General features: G+C 46.4%; 1 protein-coding gene across 1 annotated transcript; it reads left to right on the top strand.

Annotated features, from left to right (window-relative positions):
* Nucleotides 1–1,653: 1,653 nt before the first annotated feature.
* On the top strand, nucleotides 1,654–18,698 carry LOC146575449 (ornithine decarboxylase-like). The gene is made up of 9 exons (XM_085272556.1): nucleotides 1,654–2,074; nucleotides 11,876–12,003; nucleotides 12,119–12,292; nucleotides 12,380–12,552; nucleotides 15,926–16,142; nucleotides 16,225–16,308; nucleotides 17,779–17,944; nucleotides 18,055–18,176; nucleotides 18,441–18,698. Exons 1-9 carry the CDS (start codon nucleotides 1,654–1,656, stop codon nucleotides 18,696–18,698), a joined length of 1,743 nt encoding a protein of 580 aa, XP_085128682.1.
* The last annotated feature ends 556 nt before the right edge of the window (nucleotides 18,699–19,254 follow it).

Here is a 19,254-nt window from a genome sequence, read left to right as displayed (position 1 = left end):
CGCACCTACGAAAGGCCTCCAGCTGGGTCCGGAGATCTTCAGGACCCCAAGTAGGAGCAGCAGGGGCAGGCGACACAGAAGCACGAGCCCGCCCCACCCTGACCGGACGCTTGCGTAAGCCCCGCGACATCTCCTGCGTAGCACGGCGAGTCTCCGTAGCCTGCTGGAGGAGCAGAGCCGCACCGGGGCCAAACATGGCCGCAGGGTCGACCGTGAGCCTCATGAGGCAATCCTGGTCATCCGAACGGAGCCGGGACTGAGACAGCCAGAGATGGCGACGCGCCACCCAAAAAGCAGCCAAGGAAGAGCCCGTGGCAATAGCCTGATGTTTCATGAGTGAGGCTAGGAGAGAGGACGTGGACAGCAACTCACTCACGCCCTCCAGATTGCCCGAGGTAGCCTGCAATCGACGGGCCAAATGCCGCAGATGAAGCGATAATATGGCCGACGAATTAGACAGGCAGGCTTGGGTCGCCATAGACCTATGCAGCCGAGCCAAGAGGCCGTCCATGGTTTTCACATCCCTATTAGGGCACGCCGCCCGCCCCAGGAGGGAGCCCGAAGGGGCAACCAGGGGGGCCAGGGACGGATCAACCGGGTGAAGGGACCCACAGGCAATGCGCTCCCGGCCATGCATGGCCGAAAAGCGCTTACAGGCAAGGGACCAACGGTGCAGGGCCGCGGGGGCCTCAAACTGTGTGCACACCAGGTCCTGAAAATCAGGCAGCAGCGGCACCTGAGATAAGGAGCGCTGAGGCCGTGAAGCGTCATCAAACCGAGAAGGCGCCGAGACCGGCACCTCAGGGAGGGACAGCTCAAGCGCCCGGCACGCCCTCTCCAAAAGCTGAAAGAAACTCAACTGGCCAGACTCCGTGCCAGGGGAACCAGCAGGGGGCACCTCGGGAGACAGGGGGGAGGCATCGGAGGAGAGGACGGAGGCCTGGTCAACGTCCGCCTCCCCATAGTCCACATTCAATGGCACAGGCCCAGGGGCGGAGTCACAGGAGGGAAAGGCATGGGAGGGGCCCGCAGGTCGACAAACGAGGAAGGGGACCCGGCCCATGGAGCTGCGGGACCAGAGTCTACGTCAGCAGCAGCTATCTTCCGCACCTGCGCCTGAGAGGCCTGAGATGAGGGAGGTGCGGGTCGCTTGACAGAAAAATACCAAGCACGAGCGTCCCTAGTCCGTTCGGGCAGAATAAAACAATTCATGCACGAGGAAGGGGCTTCCCTAGCCAGCAAAGCATGCTCAGGACCCAGACACAGCACACAGTGCTCGTGCCCATCCTCCAAAGGCATAGGAATGCCACACTCAAGGCAAGTCGGGGAGGCGTGGCCCGCCATACAGCGTGGCTAGCAAGGGGCGGGGCCACACACCAACGGGGAAGTGCCGCCCTAGCCTGAAACCCAAACCCACTGTTAATTCCCGCAGGGCAGGCAAGCGATCTTCCTTACACACCTCACTGTCAGGGAAGAGTGGGACACAGCCTCTGCTGGCGGCGTTTATGCACACAGCCGCAGCAGAGCCGAGCGAGCAGGCGATGGCGTAACAGCAACGCCGAGCCGCGTGACCCCTATGTAGCGTGCCACAGCAGTTAGCCGATAGCAACACTGAAGCTGTTTACTTCCCGTGACTGTTTACCCCTATGTGTTATGCTGTCACAGCAGCCTAGCCGACGGAACACGCTAGCGATGCAAAGCAGTGTCCCCACCGGGATCAAGCAACACAGCAGCCCAGCTGACAGTAGTCACACAGCAAGCCGACGCCGCGAGCCGCGGCGTAGCCCACAGGCTAAGCTACCCAGCGCCCAGGCGACAGCACCCGCTCCGAGTGCCGAGCCTCCCCGCAAGAGAGGCCAAGGAGAGCGGGCCGCAGCAAGCCGACAGCCGGACCAACAGGCCGGGGACACCAGGGGACCGGGGACACCAGGGGAATACCGGGGACACCAGGGGAATACCGGGGCTACCAGGGGAATACCGGGGCTACCAGGGGACCTAGAAGGGAGAAATACATCGCCCACGGAGGATGCCGAAGCACGCTCCAAGAGACGCGCACACACACAGCACTCTCAAGGTAAGCACTCCTTCGCACACACACACAACAAGTGGAGATCAACGATCACCGGTGTCACGCCTGCACAGCTGTTTTATACGTAGCTGTGGGGCGTAGCCGGGCGTGCCGGAGTGTCTTAAAGAAATATCCACACGCCACGACCGGGGGGGTCGTACCCCGTACATATGGAATATGTAACGGTGTGGAGAGATAGTCTCGATATGCTAGAGAACAACACTGGTCAGCACAGTCACATCACAGCATGGTTGTGCATGTCATCTACCAGAGCTCTGTGCGTTCTGCATCATCTGATTCTAGGACTACAGTCTTCTCTGATGCTGTGCCTGAAATCTGCCAGAGCCACTCTTTCAGTTTGGGGTTTACAGCTCCTAATTTTCCTATTAACACTGGGATCATATTAGACTAAGGAAACACATTGAATTAAAAAAAAAAAAAAGAACTTGATAAAGAGATGAACAATGAAAAAAACAGAAGGTCTGTTTAGACAGAAAAGTTTTTAACTGCAGCTAAACAGAGGAGGTTCTGTTCCTGAACACTAGGGCCACACACTGCAGGCCTCGGTCCTCTCAGTTTTCTGAGTAAAGACAGCGAGCAGCAGTGTATTTAACAGGAAGCTGAAATATTTAGTCTGGAGCTAAGATAAGATAAGATAAGATAACCTTTATTAGTCCCACATGTGGGAAATTTGTTTTGTCACAGCAGGAGTGGACAGTGCAAAAGTTATGAGGCAAAAATTAGAATACAATAAGAATAAATACAGTACACAACTGTACAGAATAGAATAAAATAAAATACTATATACAGTAGAATAAAATAAAATAAATATACAATAAGATAAAAATCGAATACAAATACAAATACTATATACAACTGAGTAAAAATACAACGATGACAGAAAGGATTATTGCACTTAGTATTATTGCATATGTATGGATGTGTGTGCTTGATCAGTTAAAGTCTTTATTATGGAGTCTGACAGCAGTGGGGAGGAAAGACCTGCGAAATCTCTCCGTCCCACACCGTGGGTGCCGCAGTCTCCCACTGAAGGAGCTGCTCAGTGCTGTCACAGTCTGCTGCATGGGGTGGGAGACGTTGTATGCAAGTATGAGAATTTCAAAACAAATTCTAAAATAAACTGGGAGCCATCATAAAAACAATAAAATCAGCGCAATGTGAACTTGCTTGCTATAGTGCGTTTGGTGTCTGGTTGCAACATTTTTTCTAGCTTGTAAGGATGAAAGCGACAGTTTATCTGAGTTGGTAAGCGAAGGATTACAATAATCTTGACACAACGACACAAAGGACCAGTTTTCCCCAGTTCAGAGGGGCAGACTGTAGCTTGCAATCTAGAAATGTTCCTTAAATGAAAGAAACAGGAACATGAGGTAGATTTCATATGTGATTAATGCCCAGAGAGGAAGCATACATTACACTAAGACGATAGTTACACAATGGTGTAACTATCCATCTGCAAATGCTTTGGTTTTTTTATATAAATAGCATTGCGTGTGTAAATTGCATAATATCCTTTTCACCTTTTATCACTTTGATTTGCACCAAAGCAGTTAAAATGTATGATTTTTTTTTCCTAACTGCACAGACTGATATCCTGGCTTCCTGTTATACTGTGATGATGGATTAACATCAACAATAAACAATGGATTAACCTTAGGGCAAGTCAAAAATTAGCTTGAAGTTATGTGTGCACGGTGTTCTTAGCGATTGGACAGAAGTAGAAGGTATTCTAGCTTGTTTTCATACCTCAGCAGATTCCTATATAAGCCTGTAGGGGGCATCTCTTCCTGGTAAGTCTGCTACCTGCACCGTCACTCAGCGCTAGTGATGTGCGATACCACTGATTTCCTTTCTGATCTGATACCAAGTAATATTCAGGGTGGTATCGACGATACTGATCCGATACCGATACTTTGTACAAAAACTCATTTTATTTATTGTATCTCAAATTATAGCGTCATAATGATTATATCAGAATCAGAATACTTTATTGATCCCTGGGGGAAATTATTTGGACATCATTATTTGGACATAGGTCATCAGATTACTTGTTCTTATCACTTAATAATGCAGAGTTCATCATATAGAAATAAAAAAACTTAAGTTGTGCGCTATTTGAACACCTTGCCTGCCTGCAGCACTAAAGGACTTCGTGAGAGACGTCTGTGTCGCCCTAGCAGCACCTGTCCCTGTCCTCCTCTTCAGTTCGTCTCAACATACACTTGTCATATCCTGTGATATGATTTAGGGGAGACCGGGGATAGTTGTAACATTTTTGACATTTCTGTCTGTAAATTGGAGCTCTTTTAAGGTAGTGGATTCAAAATGTAATGCAAAGTATTTACATGTCTCTGCTATTAAATAGTGCAGCTATTTTCTCTGCAGCACAATTACCCATTGCATGGTATGGTCTCAAACACAAAGAGTGAAATGTTACAATTAACCCCATAGTCTGGGTTAGTTGTAACATATCATGGGGTAAAATGTAACACAATGAAATAAGGGTACCAACAAAACATTAACAAGTAATCTTTGTTTATTCAACACACGAATGCACTTAGAGCCGTGTGTGTGTGTGTGTGTGTGTGTGTGTGTGTGTGTGTGTGTGTGTGTGTGTGTGTGTGTGTGTGACAGAATGCAGAAATCTAGCTTTTGAACATATTCCAACCCCCCAAAAAAGACAAGTTATGGAATTTTCTGCAACTGAATATTTCATAAATTTTGGTTGGTCTTCCTTGAGTTTGGCCTCATTGGCTCAGTGGGCATTATAACCTACAACTCTTGCACCAATTTTGAACATAACAATGAAGCTGAAAAAATGTAGTTGTTCACCAGCATCGCAATTCATTAGTTTTTATCATGGCTTACCTTGGTGTGGTTTGCAAAGTGCTTCAGAAAGATGAGGAAATCTGTTTCTTGCACCCATCCTGATTTATTTCCACTACCAGTACTTCCTACTGGTCCATCTCTGACACAGTGGTCTGCATAATGTATGTGTGGGAACACAAACAGTGGAGGAATTGTGTTGCCAATGGCATTAACCGCATATACAAATGCGACCAGTGAACCTCTCTCTGCTGATGTTGTTTCCCCAACTTGTTTAATATAAGTTAAAGTAATAGTGTGGTAAGTTGTAACATCTGCATTATTGTTACAACTAACCCAGACTGTTGCTGTTACAACTGACCCAGACTCCTATAGCCATGAACTAGCTAACATTACAGCCAACGGCTAAAACATTAGCACTAAAGACCTACACAGAATATATCCCCATAGACATACAAATAACATAATTTAAGTTTGATGAGTTTAACTGCAAAGCAGATAATGCTATTAAACATTGAAATAAAGTAGAAAAACTTACTTTTTGGCATACAAATTACTTTTTTTCGTGTTAAATTGTCTGTGTTTGACAAAATGTGCTGATTTTTCACATGTGATAGCAGAACTGAGTTGGGCATGCACAGGATGAGTCACACCATTTGAAACTTAGCCCTGATTGGAGAAATTGGAAGTGTAACTGACCCACGTTACAACTATCCCCGGTCTCCCCTACTCTGAGGTGTTTGACAAGGTTAGTGATGTTGCCACAACCATACATCCCAACCCTCCTGATTTTTCCGGGAGAATGCCGAATTTCAGTGCCCCTCCCGAAAATCTCCCGGAGCCACCATTCTCCCGAATTTCTCCCGATTTTCCACCCGGGCAACAAAATTGAAAAACCATATCGAGAATTCATAGCAGGCGCAGCCAATTCCAGTTTCCAACAATGGCGGCAGCTACTTAGTTTTAATATTACTCTTATTTCTCTTTCTGGGTCGCAAAGAAACTTTTTTTCTTTTCTTTTTTTTTTTTTGTGTCCCGTTTGGATCTTTAGCCATCAGAATTGTTGTCTTAAGGCCAAGAAAGATGCCAAGCAGATTTATTTTACCTAGTGGATCATCATGGCCTTGCCATATTGGTCCATTTGATTGAAAACCAAAGGGGAGAAGAGACGGTGAGAAGGGGGGGGGAGAAAGAAAAACCCCGCAAAACACCTGGATCACCTGTATGGAGGAAAAAAAACAGAAGAGAAAGCAAACAACAAAGAGCAACATAATAAAAATTAAAAAAAAACTTTTAACATATTTTCAGGTTTCAGGTTTTCAGAATGTAGCTGTGTAAACTTCAAATATCTGAGCCGACCGACGCATCGTCTTCAAACCCCCGCGGTCTTTCACTACTCGGGTTAAACATGATATATAAGTCACTTTGATAACTTAAAAATGTTATTGTTTGGCTTTTTCAGTGTTTTATTTGTTCGTGAGTAAATCGGTTTGGCTGAGATTAAAGTTATTAGATTAGATTAAATTAAATTTAACTTTATTAATCCCTCGGGAGGGTTCCTCCGGGGTTTTCACACAGCTGAATAAACATCAAGCAGAAAACTGATTAAACAGAAGAGTTTAAGTCAGCGCCCGGTTATATTTTAGACAGCAAGGAGCAGACGGCAGAGTTTCACTCCACCGAGGGAGCTTGTGACGGCTTTCTTTAGACCATGAAGGCCGGTCCTCAGGCGGAAGCAGCCTCTGAATTTGGACACCCCCGCTGTTTCTGGGCCGGCCAATAATAACGGTGACATTTAACATATTTTCTCCGATAAACACTGTAAAATTTATTTATCACTCCCCCCCAACAGCCCTTTTGAATGTCTTCCTAATTCTGAGGTCTCAAGGTTGGCAAGTATGGCCACAACACCTCACTTTTTTGCCAAATGTATCGCAAACCACATCTCAGCTGTTTGTGGAGGTAAAATACGTCCGCACAATTACGCTCAGCCATTGTTGTGAGCGCGCACGCCAAGGGGCTGCGAGACATTTATACAGCCGTATTTCGCACATGACTATGAAAGGCGGAAGAGGAAGTAGTTCCTTTGAATGTAGAAAATCCGAATGTTATAGTTTCTTTCCACTGTGTTCCTGTTAATGATAAACTACAATTTACCCTAAATTACTAAAATATCGATATTTTAATGTGAGAATCGATTCTAGAACATAAATGATTGGTATCGGAGGAATCGATATTTCAGGATCGATCCGCACATCACTACTCAGCGCTGGACTTCAGCCTTGTACGACCCAGAGATGAGGCCGCTTCCACATGTCTTTTTCCATCTTCAGGTTAGGTAAATGGTCCAGACAAACACGGGCAATGCACACCTCCACTATACCAGCGGTCAATGTTGCTTTTGTCCGGAAGTAAACAGTGCTTGTAAAAGTCTTAAGCCTTCCCTGTATTTGCTTCCAAGCTCTCCTAAACAGGACTCCTGCAGGCTTTGTGAAGTGCTTTTTCACTCATTTTTGGCCCAGTCCTTTCATTGAACATTTTCCGAGGGATTTGTAAGCCATTTAATGACCTGTGGCTCTTTAAACAAAAAACAAAAAAAGACAAACCAATGGCGTGTCTACACATAACAGACATCTTGGCACAGAACTCATTTTAAATTGTATGTTTAGGCCCTTTAGTGGCAGCCTGTTGCAGAAACTCACCTATTCAGTTTTTTTTTTTTTTTTTTTTTTTTTTTTTTTTTTTTTTAAATGACATCAGAAACAGCAGTATGCGACATTACGTGATGGCAGAGCTTCAGTTCATCCTTTGTCATTTTTTTTTTTTTTTTTTTTTTTAATAAATAGGACAGGGGGAATGAATGAGAGAGAGAGGGGGAGAGAAAGAAAGAAAACCAAAGGGGAGAAGAGACGGTGAGAAGGGGGGGGAAGAGAGAGAAAAAAAAAAAAAAAAAAAAACTCCTGGGTCACCTGTATGGAGAAAAAAAAACAAACAAACAAACAAAAACAAACAGAGGAGACAGCAAACAACAAAGAGCAACATAATAATAGAGAAAACAAAGCACCATCACAATAAACTAGCTAGTCATAGATATCAGTATTTACTAAGTAATAAACGATATTGTGCAGCACGCAAGATAGACAGCGCACAGTGTGCTTTGAGGCAGCAGCCAAGAAAGCTTTAGTCCGCGTCTGTGAATACCCATGTGTGCATACCTGTGTGGATCAGCATGCTTGCATTCCAAAGGTTTCTCCATGTAATGATCTGCTAGGGAGTGTGGGGGGGCCACAGCCCCGTCCTCCAGGGTGTGAAGCGGGTATGGAGGAGATCAAAACTCCAGACATCCAGAGGCCCCCAGAACACAAGAGACCAAGGAAGACCAACAGAGGGGCAGCCGCGCCACTGTCCCAGTAAGAGCTGAGGAGAGTCCCAGATGAGGGCTCGCCCAGCAGCCGCGGAGCAGAAGTCAGGGGGAGTTGCAGTGACGCGCCCGTGAGCTCCGCCGGCCCCCAGCTGCGCCTGAGTGACCGAGCCCTAGGCCGAGAGGCCGGGGGCACCCCACCTCCAAAGGGGCCCGAGCGAGCCCCAGGCCCCAGGCCCCGACAAGCGGCCGCCAAGGAGTGAGCCGGTGTGTACCCGGACGCCCACCCCCAGACACAAAGAACCACCAACACACCGACACCTGAGGGAGTCCGCCACTGGCAGGGGAAGTGGTGGTGGGTGGAGATAGGCCTCCAAACCTTGGAGGGCCTGAGATGTCCCCAGAGAGGTGGCGTCTGATACCCAACCTGACATATAGACACAGACATACAGGCACACACAGACACAAACATCCATTCCCACCCTCATGCTCTCATATGCACTCACTCCACACTCAACCAACGTGGAGACAGACATAAAGAGACGCTGTACACACAATCACACTCCCCAAGCGTACTCTACAAACCGGGTCTAGGTACCCTTGCCCCTGGAGGGGGGAATTGCACCCAGACCCAGGTGGTGTTACCCTTTTCCCTGCGGTGGGGAGAGGCAGACCACCCCGACTCCGCAGCAGCAGGGAGGCCCCACACCCCAGACCGCAGTCGGACGGCCAACTCCTCCTACTAGCCCTCCCGCTCCAGCAGGCCGCAGAGAATGGGGGTGGGAGAAGACTCCAAACCTCCCTCCACCCGCTCATTATAGTGTTGATGCATATGTGTTCTATTCAGTTAAAGCTACAAAAATTCCAAAGATAACAGTTTAACAGGCATAAAGTTGTATTTTACACCAGCAAAGTGATTCTCAACAAGCTATTAGCCCAGATCTCGGTGTTCAGTATGTCCTTTACAGAGCATGTTGCTCTGTAAGGCTGGAAAAGAGTTACTGTATCAATCAAGTTAAGCCTCTCTGTAGTCAGGCAAAAATATAAAAATGTTAATACCACAGTCCTGTCATTAAGACGTGAGAGACTGTTGATGTTTAGAAGTACCAAAGATGGTTTTAGTTTTATTTCTTTCAGCCTCGGTGGTGTATTTAAGACACAGAGAATTGTGACACTTAAAAACTGCAGACCCTCCTACTTATCAGCACACAGAGGTCTGATGGATGTGATTCATCATTAGTCAGTGATTTCATAGCTGTTAATTAGGCAGCTTTACAGGATGTGTTACCTGGTCTTGTGGTCTCATTCCTCATCTGATGCATTGACTTCAGGCTGAAAAATTGGACTAGCTGACTGAAAACAGCTCAGATTAGTTGCAGCAGCGTTTCCCACTAAATTTTGTCTATTTTGGTCAGGGGAGAGGCATCTGCACACCTGTATGTGTATGCTAGTAATGGAGTGGAACTTCTAATACTATCAGATCCCCACTCTGGGCTACATGGTTTCAATATCTGCAGCTTTGTTTTTACAGGTTTGCTTTTAGTTGGAGTAAAGCATCATCTTACAAGTTGATGTTTTCTGGGGTTTTTTAAGATACAGCCTTTTTTTGTAGAAGCAGATGTATGCAATAGATTAAGTTGTTGCTCCTCATTCACTTACTGTCTCACAAGCACTCTGGACTGAATAGCAGCCTGTTTCTGGAGTAATTTCCTCATTGTTATTCACAGGAAGTGCAATAGCTCTTCCCAGGCAGTTGAGTATTTATTTACTTTTTTGCAACATAATTGGTAATCATTAGTGAGTGTCTCGTCCTGTGGACTGCAGCTGGTTCTTCTGGTGAACTTCGTTCTCTGAGCAGAAGGCGAGGGCTTTGCCTGCTAGTAAAACGAGTTGGAGTGCACTCCAGTTGCTGTAAGCACACACTGTGTCACTGTTACACCCCGGCCTAGGCAACCGGGGGAGATCGCGATCATGACACACTGAAACACAGGGTTTAAATACCTAGAGGGAGCAATCAGGAAAATGGACAACAAGAGGGAAACACAGCTGGGGCAACTCAGAACTGACGAGACAGGGAAACGTAAACTGAAAAGACTAAGATAACACAGACTTTCAAAGTAAAACAGGAAACACATAACAGTCACGCCAAAAACAACACACTGACAACACCGAAACGTAACAGTCACGTCTCTGTGTGGGAAATGCCGCAGAGACGCGGCTCTTATCACCAGTAACGTCCTTTCACACAGAGAAGAGTTCAATTTGACACAGATTCAGATTTGCTCGCTATGCAGGTGCAGGCCTGCGGTGGAGTGGCCAGCGCAGGACTTCTGGGGAGCATAATAAAAATATAGAAACCTGAGAAATGCTGTTTTGCTGTAAGAGCATGCCACTGTTTGTGCCAGGTGCTCAGGGAGTAAGTATGCACCCAGAGGACAGGCCATTGTGGGTCTGGGTGCTCAAGGTCAAAATGTCTTTATTGCACATGTTCACACAGGATTCCCAGCACAAACTTATTTTCACTGCCTGTTTATGCTGGCCTTCTGTGGCATATTTGATGAGTCAGGTAAAGTTGTAAAACATGAGGGGCTCCTGATTTTCATCTCCCAGCGTAGTCATTGCATCATCACTTTTTCATAAAGTTATTGAAGCTCCTGTCTGTGGTACCCAGCAGTCTTCAGATGTCCATTAGCCCATCGCTATTGTACCATTGCAGACGTCAGTGTTATACTACTGTGTATTTATACCTAGCCCAGCAGATGATTTCTCTTGATGATACTTTAAAGATGTAACAGGTTTTCAGGTCACCTTATACAAACATGAAAAGCATAGCTTTAAAAGTAAGACATGAAGATTTTTTTTTATTTGAAGAATAGTTCAAAGGCCAAAATAATGTCATTTTTAACATCCTTGTATCATTCCCTCTATGCCTATGTTGTCATCATACTTATAAGAGTCATAGTTATAAGGCTTTATATTATTTTTTGACTGATAAATCATTCGAGTTGATCTTGATGACCTTGGTGGATTATAATAGATTGCAGGAGTGCTGAGTTGGGTCATGTTAACAAAGTTTTACATTACATTGAAAACTTGCTGCTGTCATGTTTAGAGACAGAATGGCACGCACACATGGAAACACTACTGAAACGTACCCTCACGGGCTGTTCCCTAGTGTAGTCAGTTTAGAGACATATTGACATTGCACAGGAAAAAAAATAGTATTGCAGGTTTTGTAAAGTAAATACTACTGATGTTCTTTGTTTTGGGGGGTTTTTTTTGGTTTTTTTCCTTAAAGGTAGGTGGAGAAAAGTCTGTTCTCAGCTAATAAAACACAGCACACTGAGTATCTGTTGGACTGAATCCTTGTCAAGTGTGCCTGCATAGCTAGAAAGCCCTGCAAACACACTCGGGCCTGTTTGAAAATAGCTTATATAGCTTTGTTGGTTTCTTTTTTCCACTGTATGGAGAACGTTTCATCCTATGGTAAGAAAATAGGGGGAAAAACTTAATTTGATGTTTTGGTTTTTGTGAATGAAGTTGATTCTTGTTTACGAATCTAGACCTTTTTGCCTTTTCCTGCTCCGTGTCTCCTCCAGCACCTGAAACTACAAATGGATCAGTCATGCATGATTTGTCTCTTGAGAGGAATCCCATTGAAATATTAGAGACTGGAAGGAGCATCAGTGACATCATTGATGGCAAGATTAGACAGCTGTATTCGGTGGTGAGCATCAGAGGCATCGTATCATTCAAATTCCTTAATTTTGTCCAAATGTTCTGAGATGGCTCTCAAAATATTGTATGATTATGAAGACGTCTCCAAAAAATGCATCTTCTAGGGCAGCGAGGAGCCTTTCTATGTCGTAAATCTTGACAATATATTAGAGAGGCACCTGCAGTGGATCAGTCTGTTGCCTCGGGTGAAACCCTTCTATGCAGTGAAGTGCAACAACACAACAGCAGTTTTGAAGATGCTAAGCGCTCTGGACACCGGATTCGACTGTGCCAGCAAGGTACTGATGGAATATCTTAAAATAATGAGGATTAGTTTGTGTTCTTGAGAGTCAGCTCTTGTATAAATACATCTTGGTCCCACGCAGGCTGAGATCGAGCTGGCCCTATCGCTTGGCGTGAAGCCCGATGACATCATTTACGCCCACACAACCAAACCGCTGTCCCACATCAGATACGCCTGCGCTCACAGAGTGAATCTGATGACTTTTGATAATGAGGAGGAACTCTTAAAAATCTCTCTTGTCCATCCCCAAGCCAAGTAAGTGAGCAACCGCTACTATGTTTCAGCATTTGGTGCAGCTTCCTTTGAGAGGATTGATTTCAGAATCAGAATCAGAATCAGAAAGGGTTTTATTGCCAAATGTTGAGCAGGTTTACAACATTAGGAAATTGCTGCGGTGCTTCAGTGCAAACATAGTGTCATAAAAATATAAAAATAAGAATAAGAATTAAAAGTGCTAAGTAGATAGATATATACATGATATATACATGAGTGCAGGTGGTGATCAGTGCCAAACATGGAATCATGCAGTGAACACAGCGTAGGGTCATGTGTTAGTGGTGGGAACAGTCGTACGTTTATTGTTCATGTGTCCGACAGCAGAGGGGAAGAAACTGTTCTTATGGCGAGAGGTTCTGGTGCGAATGGACCGGAGCCTCCTGCCTGAGGGCAGCAGGTCAAACAGACTGTGTCCAGGGTGAGAAGGGTCAGCTGAGATCCGAGCTGCACGCCCCAGTGTCCTGGAGGTGTACAGGTCCTGCAGAGATGGGAGTCTGCAGCCAATCACCTTCTCAGCAGAGCGCACAACACGCTGCAGTCTCTGTTTGTCCCTGATAGTGTCTCCAGCGTACCACACGGTGATGGAGGAGGTGAGGATGGACTCGATGATTGCAGTGTAGAATTGCATCATCGTCCGTGTTGGCAGGTTGAATTTCTTCAGCTGCCTCAGGAAGTACATCCTCTGCTGGGCTTTCTTAATGACGGAGGTGATGGTGGGCTCCCACTTCAGGTCCTGGGTGATGGTGGTACCCAGGAAGCGGAACGAGTCCACAGAGGTGATGGGGGTGTCAGTCAGGATGATGGGGGGGAGTGGGGCTGTGTGCTTCCTGAAGTCCACAATAATCTCCACTGTCTTCTGGGCATTCAGCACCAGGTTGTTGTGGCTGCACCAGGACACCAGACGTTCAACCTCCCTCCTGTAGGCAGACTCATCCCCGTCAGAGATGAGTCCAATAACGGTGGTGTCATCTGCAAACTTGATTAGCTTGACAGACTGGTGGGTGGAGGTGCAGCAGTTAGTATACAGGGAGAAGAGCAGAGGAGAAAGAACACAGCCCTGAGGGGAGCCGGTGCTGATGGTCCGGGAGTCCAAGACATTCTTTCCCAGCCTCACATGCTGCTTCCTGTCCGTCAGGAAGTCAGTGATCCACCGGCAGATGGGATCAGGCACATTCATCTGGGAAAGCTTGTCTCGGAGATGGTCTGGAAGGATGGTGTTGAAGGCAGAGCTGAAGTCCACAAACAGGATCCTGGCGTAGGTTCCTGGGGAGTCCAGATGCTGCAGGATGAAGTGTAGGGCCATGTTGATGGCGTCATCTACAGACCTGTTGGCTCTGTATGCAAACTGCAGGGGGTCCAGGAGGGGGGCCGTGAGGGTCTTGAGATAGGAGAGAACCAGGCGCTCAAATGACTTCATGACCACAGATGTCAGAGCCATGGGTCTGTAGTCATTTAGTCCAGTGATCCTAGGTTTCTTGGGGACAGGGATTATGGTAGAGGACTTGAAGCAGGCAGGCACATGACATGCCTGCAGTGAGGAGTTGAAAATGCCAGAAAACACTGGGGCCAGCTCGTTTGCACAGTGTCTGAGGGTGGCAGGAGACACGCCGTCTGGGCCGGGAGCTTTTCGACCATTCAGACTCTTAAACTGCTTCCTCACATCTGCTTCATGAATATGAAGAGTTGTGGTGGGAGGAGGTGGTGTGAAATCCTCTTTTGTGTGGGGTGAGGAGGGGGGTGTTGCAGGTGAAGTGATTGAAGGTGGTGATGGCTCTATGGAGGGGGGAGAGGTGGGGGAATGAGTGTCCAAAGTGTCTCTATTGTTGGGGCCGTTGGAGGTGTGAAGGCTGCCTGATGGCTCGTCAAAACGGCAGTAAAAGTCGTTGAGGGTGTTGGCCAAGAGCAAGTCATCAGTGGAGTGGGGGGTTTTAGGCTTGTAGTTGGTGATATTCCTAAAACCTTTCCACACAGAGGCCGAGTCATTCTCTGAGATCTGCTGCTGCATCTTCTCAGAGTGCTGATGTTTAGCAATGTCCACTTCTTTAGTGAACCTGTACTTGGCCTCTCTGTAGCAGTCCCTGTCTCCGCTTCTGAACGCCTTTCTCTTTTCCAGCCACAGCTTTTTGAGTTTAGGAGTAAACCAGGGTTTGTCATTGTTATAACTCACCCTGGTGCGTGATGGCACAATGCTGTCCTCACAGAAGTGGATATAGGAGGTGACAGTGTCCGTAAACTCGTCCAAGCTGTTAGAAGCAGCCTTCATTGTGTCCCAGTCTGTAGACTCCAAACACGTGGGAAGCTCCTCCACAGCCTCGTTGCTCCACAGTTTTTTGGTCCTCACGACAGGTTTGGAGAGCTTCAGCCTCTGTCTGTACGCGGGGATTAGGTGGATCATGACGTGGTCAGAAAGTCCGAGTGAAGCGCGGGGCACCGCACGATAGGCCCCGCTGATCGTGCTGTAACAGTGGTCTAATGTCCTCTCCTCTCTGGTCGGGCATTTAATATACTGCTTGTATTTGGGAAGCTCATGGCTCAGATTGGCTTTGTTAAAGTCCCCAAGAGCAATGATGAGAGAGTCCGGGAATGTCCGCTCCATGTGCAGTATCTGCTCCGCAAGTGCGCACTGAGCTGCCTGCGCATCCGCATCTGGTGGGATGTAAACAGCGGCCAGGATGAATGAAGCAAACTCCCGCGGAGAATAAAATGGTTTGCAGTGAATGAAAAGGTATTCCAGAGAGGAAGAGCAGTGCTGAGCAATCACTGTTACATCTGTGCACCAGCCACTATTAATGTAGAAGCAGACACCTCCACCTTTGGTCTTACCAGAGAGAGAGGCCTGCCGGTCAGCGCGCAGCAGATGAAAGCCCTCCAGCTTGAGCGCGCTGTCTGGGATGTCCTCACAGAGCCACGACTCCGTAAAACATAACACACAGGAGGAGGCAAAGTCTCTGTTCATGCTTCTCATCAGGGCCAGCTCGTCTGTCTTATTCCTGAGTGATCGTACATTGGAAAGGAAGATCCCAGGAAGAGCAGTTCGCAGTCCACGTCTCCTCAGACGCACGAGTGCGCCGGCTCGCTTACCTCTCTTTCGGCGTCTCACTTTCCTGATCAGAGTCTGCAGTAAATCTGCCGCGGATGCGACAAATATTGGAAGTAAATCCACAGGTGTTGTAGTCCTGTGGTTAAGAAGCTCTTCTCTGGTGTAAGAATATCCAGAGGAGTGCCCAGACACAGAAGTTATGCACAAAAACAAGACAGAAGTAACGCACTGAAGCACCAGGGCATCCATACGCGGCGCCATCTTGGATCGAATCGGTGTTATTTGCAATAACACCTTTGAATCACTTTGCAGGCTGGTAATACGAATTGCAGTGGACGACTCCAAATCGATGGTAAGACTCAGTCCAAAGTTTGGAGCCAGACTGCCCACAGTTAGACAGTTGCTGGGCCGTGCCAGAGAGCTGAACTTAGAGGTGGTCGGCGTCAGCTTCCACGTGGGCAGCGGCTGCACCAGAAGCTCGGCCTTCAGGCAGGCCATCGAAGACGCTCGGCGCGTCTTTGACGTAGCGGTGAGCCATTGTGACATAAACGCAACAATAATTCCTGTATTGTTTATTTGCAGCTCCAGTATGCAACACTGATCTCTTTCAGAGTGTTTTGGGGTTCCAGATGAGACTCTTGGATATTGGTGGAGGATTTTCTAAGATTGGGGACTTCCAAGAGAAGTTTGAAGAGGTAAAGTCTCTGCTTTAGCATTGTCTCCACCACATTATATAAGTCCTGTTTCTAATCACCAGCTCTGGCACATTAACTCCCCACAGGTTGAAAGGATTTGTTTCTTAGAGTTGTGTATGAAAAGTCAAAAAATATGCAGTATACAATCAGTTCTCACTCACTTGCAAACAACCACAGCCTCAAACACAGTTTATGATGGATGGATGGTAAACAAGGATCTCTAGCCTGAGATGGCAGTTTGGGAAATGCCTCCTGAGGGTCAGTGAGCTCCCAGCCTGGTGCCAACCAGGGTGACAAAATGTGGGGAAGGAGTGTGGGGCAGTTGCACTTATAAACGCACAGAAACCTTAAAGACGTTCACCTGATGGTCATCCTTTATTTATCCAACTAAAAGTCTCACTGAAATAAAAATGTCTAGAAGAAGTTACAACAAATACAACATGTAACAATATAACAAGCAAAGAAGCGATGCGTGAACACAAACGTGACTCTGATGCTTTCACTATCAGTTGGTTTGCTTGTTTTTCTTGATGGTTCCCGTTGAGAGCATTCACGGTGTTCTTCTCGCTGCAGATGATATTTGGAATCTGTTTTTCTGCCTTTGTAGTTCAAAGCAGAGTGAAAGGAGAGCAGTGGCCACATGATGGTGCTGTTGGTACATTTGAGATTCCCAGGGCGTTCAGAGGAGCTGAAAATTATTCTGTCATATCATTTTTATTGATTATGAAGAAGAAATTTCATTTAAAAGGCTATAGGGAGGAAAAACCACTCTTACACCAGCCAACACACATGTTTGTGTGTTTAGTTTCTCCCCCACGGCGACAGCAGACTGGTATTCAGGGGAGCGTGCTGTCATTCAGCTCTGTCTTTGCTCTACTTGTCTGGATGTCCTGAACCCAGTATCTGCTGGAATGCAGTAACCTGTAGAAGCTCGTCTTCTCTTCTTCCGAATAAAAGTGAATTTTGTCTGTAGCACAAACAGTAACGGCATCACAGTCATTTGAAGACTGCATGTAAAATGGGCTCGCCAATGGTAAATAAAGAGTTGGAGTGTGTATGTGTGTTCTGAGATGAGCTTTTTGTCTGCACTCTCACGCAGACACCGGATCGTTCAAGCATAACTCAAGTTGTGGAGGAGCCTTTAAATATAAGATCTGCCTTATAGTGCAAGTTAACCACTGCAACACTATCCATCCATTTTCTCCCACTTATTCAGTGCAGGGTCGCAGTTGGGCTGGATTCTGTCCCAGCTGTCATGGGTAAAGACACACAGGTACAGGTTGCCTGGATATCGCAGGTTAACACACAGACAGAGACGGGCAACCATTTATTAACCTAACTCGCACATCTTTGGACTGTGGGAGGAACCCACGCTACCACAAAACACCCCCGCCTTTTTTTTAAAGAGTAAGTATTGTGAGCAGAGGCATAAGGCCATGGAGTCAAGTTATTAACCGTGTGTGTTCCTAGTTCTCGGAAGTCATTAACGGATCGCTGGATGAATTCTTCCCACCTGTCAGTGGGTTGGAGGTGATTGCAGAGCCGGGCAGATACTACGTGGAATCGGCCTTCACGCTGGCAGTGAACGTCATCGCCAAAAGAGTCGTCGTGGAGGACAGAGCCAATAAATGCGCAGGTGTTGCAGTGATATGTAACTGTTCGACACACCTTAGCGTACAGGGTTGTAGTTTCTGAGCATCTCAGCTGCTGTTATGCTAACCATCATTCCTCGTTTGTGTTCTCCAGACGGAGCAGGAAGCTGCCCCGAGAGGGTGATGATGTACTACATTAACGACGGTGTGTACGGCTCCATGAGTTGCATCACCTTTGACCCCGCTCACAGCAAACTTGAACCGTACCCTCACAGGGTAAATATCAACAGCATCCCTATAAAAGAATTTCACCGTTTTATTTATTTATTTATTTATTTTCCTCTTCACATCTGGTGAAAAGTGCTAAACATCCATGCTTTCAACAGCAGCAGTTTCTGCATGTTTAGGCCAGTGACATCATGTGCTAAGGTTAGAATCAAGGACTGTGGTAACGCCTGCTGGAACCTTGAGCATAGTGTTAGTTCAGACAGGTTGTGGGTTTTTTTTTTTTATATATCTCAGTTGATAACCTCTCTGCAGGCTGTTAAGAAGAGCGAACCGAGATATTGCTCCGTCATCTGGGGTCCAACCTGCGACAGCATCGACAAAATAACCGAAAGCTACTGGATTCCTGAGCTGTACGTGGGCGACTGGCTTCTCGTCGACAACATGGGCGCTTACACTGTCAGCGTAACCACCGACTTCAACAGCTTTGAAAAGGCACACATTTATACTGTTGTGACAGCTGAGACTTGGCACAGCCTAAACCTGTCTCCTGCCTACGATATTGTCCATTAATGAGGCGAGCACTTATACTTAACTTCACTGGCCTGTTGTGAATAGCGTGTCTTTTGTCTGTTGCACTGTAGAATGTTTTCCTGCTTTTAAAATAGCCTCTGTGTTAAGTCTATTAACTTAGCAGAAGCAAGCCATCCACTGCAGAGCTTCTATGAATGTATTGTGAGGTTAATGATGTCCTTGTCTCATCAAATTTAAGTGGGGTGAAGACCAATCCGTTACCTAACCTTAATTACAGTGTTATGTGACGCCCTTTTTAAATACGAGACATATGCCAGTTTATTTTGGCCACTTAATGACTGTAACTAGTTAATATGATCTGTTGTCTGCCAAAGGAAGTGAAACTCGGAGCTAAAGTGTTATGAAAAAACTGCATATAAAACTGTATGCTGCTATAAGAAATTATTTATTGTCAGTCTCTTACAGTCTACAAATGTTGCAAGACTAATTGTCATTCTTTATTTTAGCGTGTGTGTGCATCTCTTCCAAAAAAAAAATGGTGGGAGGAGAAGAGGTGTTTTTATAGAAACAACAAAAAAATACTTTTATTTGCTGG

The sequence above is a fragment of the Mchenga conophoros genome, linkage group LG4, assembly GCF_057382185.1.
Source record: "Mchenga conophoros isolate Kocher_MC1m ecotype Shallow Benthic linkage group LG4, M_conophoros_male_GT1.1, whole genome shotgun sequence".
Lineage (NCBI taxonomy): Eukaryota > Metazoa > Chordata > Actinopteri > Cichliformes > Cichlidae > Mchenga > Mchenga conophoros.
This window is presented reverse-complemented; position numbering and strand designations above follow the sequence as displayed.